The sequence below is a fragment of the Hylobates moloch genome, unplaced genomic scaffold, assembly GCF_009828535.3.
Source record: "Hylobates moloch isolate HMO894 unplaced genomic scaffold, HMol_V3 SCAFFOLD_19, whole genome shotgun sequence".
NCBI lineage: Eukaryota > Metazoa > Chordata > Mammalia > Primates > Hylobatidae > Hylobates > Hylobates moloch.
Window position 1 is genome coordinate 2,999,705 of NW_026652294.1, and position 7,578 is coordinate 3,007,282.

Sequence of the window (7,578 nt, forward strand, 5' to 3'; positions counted from 1 at the left end):
TTTTGTAGAGATGGTGTTTCACCATGTTGCCCAGGCTGGTCTCAAACTCCTGGCCTCAAGCGAACCTTCCACTCTGGCCTCCCAAAGTGCTGGGATTGCAGGCACATACCACTGCACCTGGCCCTTCTGAGCAGTGCTTAGAAGCCGCCTCCTGACTGGGGCTGGGGGTCAGAGTGGCCAGCTGAATGCTGGGCCATCAGGGTGAGGGGCATCTTCTCACCCATTGCCTGTTCTCCCAGGGCAGATGGAAGGGGAAGGCCCTGCATTGGGGTGGCATTAAACAAGATGAGATGGTAAGATCTGCTTTCACTTTAAAGGAACATTTCTGGTTGTTGCTTGGAAAGAAGTGTCAGGGGCAAGAATGCTGCAGGAGGGCTGGCCTGGAGGACAGGGTGGGACTGCGGGCTGGCTGCATGGGGGCAGGAGCCTGCGCTTGCATCAGAGGTGCCTGGGAAATCCTGGCTCTGGGGCAGAGGCCTGAGCAAGGGGGCCTCGCTGGGGTGTCTCTGTCTTAGCCACACTCGGTGTTTCTGGGTCCTGTGACCCACGTGTGAGCAGCCTATGGTGCTGGTGGCACAGGGGAGGAAACCAAGGCAGGGAGCCTGTGGGGGCTGCTCGGCAGGGGACAGGCAGCTCCTGTGCCCACTGCTGTCCCACACCTGCATGGAAACACAAACCCCGCCACGGAGCCCCCTCCCATCTCCACAGGGCCTCCAGAGCGCCATGTGCGAGGACTTCATGGGCGGGGTGGGGTGGGATCAGGAGCCTTGCTGTGGGCTGGCCAGGCCCCGGCCCTCCCTGTCCCACCCTGCGCTGCCTCCACTCACCTCTCAGGGCCGTCATGGCTTTTCCTGTGGCTTCTGACAGGTAGAGTCAGCGATGACGGCTTCATAGCCATTAAGCTCACGGCACTGGGGAGACCCCAGTTTCTGGTAAGTGCTAGAACCTTCCACCTGCAGAGTCTGGTGCTGTGCGAGTCCTCAGGGCAGCTGTGGGCATCCACTGAAAGCACACGTGCCCATGCCTTAGAGGCCTGAGCTGGCCACAGGGGCTGTGTGTGGGACTGGGGCGGGCAGGGGCGTGTGCAGATGGCATTCAGGCCTGCGTTTGCAGCTGCAGTTCTCAGAGGTGCTGGCCAAGTGGAGGTGCTTCTTTCACCAAATGGCTGTGGAGCAAGGGCAGGCAGGCCTGGCTGCCATGGACACCAAGCTGGAGGTGGCGGTGCTGCAGGTGGGGCAGCCTTCCCCTTCCCCACTCCTGTGGCTTGTGCAGCGGTGGGCACCGTGGGGGTGCACAGGGGGCATGGTGGGCAGTGGTCTGAGGTGGTTTTGGGAACTCATCCAGGGCATGTGGCTCACTCCGCAGCTGCTGGAGTTGGCCTGGGTGGGGAGGAGGAGGTCAGAGGGACTCTGAACAGAGAGGGGAGATGCTGGCGGGAGGGCTGGGGACCCAGCCCTGCAGGGCGTGGGTGTGCATCAGCAGCGGGGTGGGAATAGACCTGTCTATGCAGTAGAAACAAACCAGAAATGGATCCTATTCTTCCTAACGATGTAATAAAACCAGAAACAGCACCAGAGGCCAATGGGTTGGGGGAAGGATAAAATGTGAGTGAATGGGGCTGATCCAGGCCTTCTCACTTCTCAAGGAAAGTGTTGCAAAGATGGGCATCGCATCCAGGGCTGAGATTGAGGACTGGTTTACGGCGGAGACCCTGGGAGTGTCTGGGTGAGAGCAGCCCCCAGGCTGAGAGGACATGAGCATCAGCCATGGTTCCAGCCAAGCCCCAGCGGCGTCTCCCAGTCCTGGCTGCCCTGCCTGAGAGGGTGGGCCTTGGGATGACAGTGCTGAAGGAACTGCTTTTCACACAGCAGGACTTGATGGCCTCAGGAGTCCCTGAGGCTGAGACTAGGCTGGGCAGGGTAGACATAAGGCCAGCACAGACCCCACAGAGGGCTCTTTATAGAATTATCTGGGTCCAGAGCAAAGGTGGCACTCTCAGCCCTCCCTGGAGTCCATGCTGGCAGGTGAAGGATCAGAGCCCCACGCCCCATCCTTGGGGAGCCTCCAGTTGAAGTGGGGAGGTGACTGGGGTGGTGCAGTAGTGAGCCATCCCCTCACACACTGCCAGCCTTGCCCACTGTATCCTCCCTGGCCCCCCAGAGCTGTGTCTGCCTCCGGCCTGGCTGCCTGTGCTCGGCCCCTCCACAAGCCCAAAACAGCCCTAGGGTACTCAGTGTTTTCAGAACTGCCCAGACACAGGACTGTTTGCGTTTTGGTTTTACACTTTTTTAATTTATTTTTTATAGAGACCAGGTCTCACCATGTTGCCCAGGCTGGTTTCAAACCCCTGGGCTCAAGTGACCTGCCCGCTGTAGCCTCCCGAAGTGCTGGGATTACAAGTTTGAGCCACTGGCTTTAAATTTTTAAACAGAGAACAATATTTACATTTCCTCTGTCTTTTAAAACTGAACACCAAGGTGGGTCTTGTGGTGGTTGGTGAATGGACAGGTTTGGGCCTGGATCCCCCACCCGACCCTAGCACCCACAGGTGGGGTCGCCCCCTGCTGATGTGCCTCCTCCCTCAGCACCGTGGACCTGCTGGACTGGAGCAGCCTCATCGACAGCAGGACCAAGCTCTCCAAGCACCTGGTGGTCCCCAACACACAGGTAACACCTCCGCTCCTCAGTGAGGCCCAGCTCAGCAGGGCGCTGGGCTAAGAAGGGAATGCAGCCTGCCATGTGTGTCTCTTGTTGCCCACCCTGGGAACTTAACATGACCAAGATCACTGCACACTATGGCCCCACAGACCCCCTGTGGTCCAGGGGGAAGAAGACAAACCCACTAGTGTCCATAGAATGCTTGGTGGGACAGAGACCCACGTGGAGCCTTAAGACACCACAAGGAGAGGGGGTCTGGGGGCCTTCCCCAAGTCATCTGTCTTGTGCATCAGGTCACCCCAAACTTCAGAGGCCTGAAACGGCAGCAGCCACTCTGCTTCTGCCTCATGGTTCTGGGGTTGACAGGGCTCAGCTAGGCAGTTCTCCCTTGGGGTCTCCTGGGTAGCTGTACTCACACAGTGGTGGCGCTGGGACCTGGGCGAGGCACCCACTCACATATCTGGGAGTTGGTGCTGGCTGTGGCTTGGGCTTTTTCCCAACATGGCAGCTGGGCTCTAAGAGCCAGTGTCCCCTGAGACGTGAGAGCCAGGCAGAAGCTGGGTGACCTTTTCCTGCCTCGCCTCAGAGGTCACACGGTGTCTTTTCTGCCAAGTTCTGTTTGTTAGAAGCATGTCACCAGGCCAGCCTGTATACAGCGGGGAGAGGAATGAGACTCATGTGCCTGTGGGAGGGGGGCCCAGGACCTGGCAGACTGCTTGAAACCACAACCTAAACTGGGATTTGAAGAAAGAACAGAAGCACCTTCAGAAAACATCCTGCAGAGGCAGCTTTCCATGACACATCTAGCCCCAGTCCACTAAGGGCCCAGCCTCAAACTTAGAGCCCTGACCCAGAGCCTTGGGGCGCAGTGTGTACCGTGTGGCTGTGCACCAAGGCCACCAGCTGTTGGAGACTTTAGTGCGGTGTAGCAAGGGATAGAGCGGTACTGTTTGTGCCCAGTGAGGCAAGGCTGCTGGGGCCAGCAAAGGGGTGAGCGGGAGGCCCTGCGGGATGGGTCCCCATGGCCTCTGAGCACCAGCTCCTTGAAGGCCTCATCCTGGCGGTTGCCCTGGTCCCTGGCCACGTGACAGCATGTGCTGCACGACCGCCCTGTCTGCCTGTAGCCAGGGGTTCTTCCTCCTGGGTCCTCTCCCTGCTCCGGGCGGAGCCCTTCTGTTTGACGATTGGGTGGTCAGTGTTCACTTCCTCAGTGTCACATGGGAGCTGCAGGGGGCCCTCCCACAATGGTGGGGCCTCTGTGAGAACTGGGGAGGCTGTTAGAGTACACCCTTCGGGGTGCAGGCCTGGACTGAGCCTGGGGCCCACTGACATGGGCACTGAGCTCCCTCATGGTACCCCCAGGCCCCGCGTAGGGCAGTGCACTGGCTGCGTTGGAGGTTCCGGGGCACTGTGCTGCTGTGTCCAGGTGGCCCTCCCTCCCGGCCCTGCATGAGAGGGTTCCTGTGGGCTGGGAACACTGAGAGAGGTTTAGCCTGGGCCTCAGGGTGGCACTTTCCAGCCCTCACTGTGGCCTGACCGCGTGCTGCACCCCCAGACAGGACAGCTGGAGCCCCTGCTGTCCCGGTTCGCTGAGGAGGAGGAGCTACAGATGACGAGGATGCTACAGCGGATGGATGTCCTGGCCAAGGTGAGCTGTCCCACTCAGGCAGAGGGCTGGGGCCCTGGGGACCTGGGACTCGTGCAGAAGAGGGCACCTGCCTCACTTCAGCAATAGTTGCTCCCACTCCCCTACCCCCTGCACTTCTCAGAAAGCCACAGAGATGAGCGTGCGGCTGATGGTGGATGCCGAGCAGACCTACTTCCAGCCGGCCATCAGCCACCTGACGCTGGAGATGCAGCGCAAGTTCAATGTGGAGAAGCCGCTCATCTTCAACACATACCAGTGCTACCTCAAGGCAAGCCCCTGCTCAGCCCCTCCCGCCTGCCTTGGGGCTTGGAGACCCCACAGGAGGGGCTCCTCTCATCTGAGCGCCCTGGCATTTGCCTGGTTTTATACTCAGCACCCACCAGGGAGCTCATGGGATGGAGAAGGGAGTGGGCCGTGCCCCCAAGGGGTTGTTGGGGTCTTCTGCAGCACAGCTCACCCAGCGGGCCCCAGGGTCCAGGAAAGAGCCCCTTAGGTGGTGGCCACAGCCAGGCCTGCAGAGGAGGCCGAGGCCAGGGTGACTGCCTCGGAGTAGCAAGAAAGGCCCGCTGCCCGCAGCCTCTCCTCTGGTTCTCGGAACCAGCCAAGAGTGTCTAAGGAGCAGGAGGAAGACAACGATCTTTATGAGGGTCCACTAGATGTGCCCGACAAACTTGGAAGGCGTCACACGACCATTTCCTCCAGCGTGTTTTCAGTTCAGCGCCCCTAAGAACCTCCTGAAAGCTTTGGGCCCTCCCCAGAAAGACTCACCCGGGATGTCACATGTATTCAGGGAGCCCACCCTAGCCTGTGGGCCCCAAACTGCTCAGGGATGTTAGCAGGTCCAGAGCTCTCAGGGGTGAGCCAGGTGCCCAGAGGACACACGGTGGCATGGGGAGGGGTCCAGGCAGGAACATGCAGTACGCACCCCTCCCTGTCAGCCTGGGAGTCAGCCTGGGAGTCTGGAGCACATGATGGCTGCTGGCGCCTGGGCTGCACCCACAGGGCCATCCACAGGCCACACAGGAAGCTGCAGACGTCCCCACTGCCATTGCTCCTTGGAGACAGAGGTTGGAGGCCCATCCTCACCCATAGCTGCTCCAGGTGCCCTGAGCTGCACCTCCCCAGGCAGCTGCTGCCCAGCCCTGGTGACTGCACCTGGGCCCAGGAAGGCCCCATCCTGCTGTCACTTGGGCTCGCCCAGGCTCCCTGTGACTTTTGGCCCTGGCGCCACAGGATGCCTATGACAATGTGACCCAGGATGTGGAGCTGGCTCACTGTGAGGGCTGGTGTTTTGGGGCCAAGCTGGTGCGGGGCGCATACCTGGCCCAGGAGCAAGCCCGTGTGGCAGAGATCGGCTATGAAGACCCCATCAACCCCATGTATGAGGCCACCAACGCCATGTACCACAGGTGCGCAGCTCTCCCACCCCGTCTTCCCAGGGCAGGGCGCCAAGAAACCAGGCCTGAGGGAGAGGCTTGGAGACTGACCCTGTCAGCCACGTGTGTCCCCACGTCAGAACTGGTATTTCCTCAGCTTTTGTGTCATGTGTTACTTTTTCAAAAACATTAAGATTATTCTTTTATAAATACAGAAAAGCCTATTGAACAAAGCAAAATTGGCCACAGTTCCCTGAGCCGGCTCCTGCAGACAATTAGATCCAGAGATGTGCACGAGCCCCCGGTCCTCCCCGCCGCAGGCTCAGCCTGTTTGCTTTTCAGTTCACACAGTGGGATCGCCCATCAGCTGTTCTGCACCTGCTTTCACCGCTCTAGTTTCTTGGTGATCTTTTCATGTAGCACAGGCTGGCCAACCATGGGCTTTTCCTCTTAGAGGCATGTGTGTGTGCTGCAAATTCAAAGAGACCCCAAGTGTCTCCTGGTTGGCTCCAGCTCCCCTCCTGCAGCCGCTGTGCATGTCGTGCCACAGCGCACACATCTCTGCCATTGTTGTTTGCGTTGTAGCGTGTCCTCTGCCCAATGTGTTTTTCATTTCGCATTCCATCTGGGTCCCCTTGTGTGGGCTTGCAGAGTGGTGCTATTAACAGCCAGCATGGGGTGTCCGGAGCTGTGTGTCCAGCATCTTTGATCTTATTGGTTTTCAGTCTGGTTATTGTAACAGGGACTCCCTGGACATACCGTCACCCTCTGTGGTACACACGGGCCGTCGGGTTTCATGTCTGAGGATGCAGCTGTCCTAGGTTGCTGGAAATGGAATTGCTGGGTCAGAGAGAACGTGCGTGTGGTCAAGCCTGCTGAGTGTCCTCGCTGCAGGAGGGCCGTACTGCTCGGGCTTCCTGGGGCACTGGGATGCCCACCCACACGGTGCCCTACAGGGACCTGCTTCCCTTTTATTTCCTTGCAGGGCCAGGGGTGCACTGTACGATCCCTCCCCAGAAGCAAAGCTGTGTCTATCATGAGGCTCATGAGCATGTTTGGGCTGGTCCCCAGAGTCACGGCATGTCTGATGCAGGGATGCTGTGCCCCAGCTGGTTCTGTGTGAATTGTCTGGTCCCAGACATCGCTTTTTCTTGGTTGCTGGTCTTTCTTTTTCATGAGGTGCTGGGAGGGGCAGGTGCTGCTCCTGTTCCTCCTGATCCTGTGGATACCCTTGGAAAGAGCCAGTTCACTGCATGGCTCTGGGTCTGCCCTCGGCCTCCTCTCTGTGCAGCTGGTAATGAGAGGTGCAGGTGGCCACAGGCCTGGAACTAGGCGCACATGGCACTCTCCACAGGTGCCTAGACTACGTGCTGGAGGAGCTGAAGCACAACGCCAAGCCCAAGGTGATGGTGGCCTCCCACAATGAGGACACAGTACGCTTCGCACTGCGCAGGTAGGTGCGCCCCACCCTGCACTGAAACCCCACCCCGAGCCGTTGTCTCCTCTGGTTGGGGAGAGGTGGCAGCAGCGCAGAGCTCAGGGTGGGCAGAGCGACCTGCTGGGTGCAGTTGGGCATTTGTGGGGAAAGGCTGGTGAAATGAGCTGGAGGGCAGCTTCAGTGCCGCAGGCCCAGGCGCTGGCGTTTTGGACATCAGACTGTGAGAGCACAATGGCTCTTGGCAGTTATGTTGGTTTTTAAAATTAACTTTTTTTTTTTTAGATAGAATCTCGCTCTGTCACCTATGCTGGAGTGCAGTGGCATGGTCTCGGCTCACTGCAACCTCCACTTCCCAAGTTCAAGCAATTCTTCATGCCTCAGCCTCCCAAGTAGCTGGGATTACAGGCATGTGCCACCACGCTTGGCTAATTTTTGTATTTTTAGCAGAGACAGGGTTT

The 7,578-nt window shown here is 58.9% G+C and overlaps 1 protein-coding gene across 1 annotated transcript; it reads left to right on the forward strand.

Annotated features, from left to right (window-relative positions):
• The first annotated feature begins 413 nt into the window (after window positions 1-413).
• Window positions 414-5,877, forward strand: LOC116459187 (proline dehydrogenase 1, mitochondrial-like). Its single transcript, XM_058431872.1, has 8 exons — window positions 414-444; window positions 559-932; window positions 1,114-1,230; window positions 1,646-1,725; window positions 2,586-2,667; window positions 4,214-4,306; window positions 4,428-4,574; window positions 5,540-5,877. Exons 1-8 carry the CDS (start codon window positions 414-416, stop codon window positions 5,873-5,875), a joined length of 1,260 nt encoding a protein of 419 aa, XP_058287855.1. The 3' UTR covers window positions 5,876-5,877.
• Window positions 5,878-7,578: the final 1,701 nt, after the last annotated feature.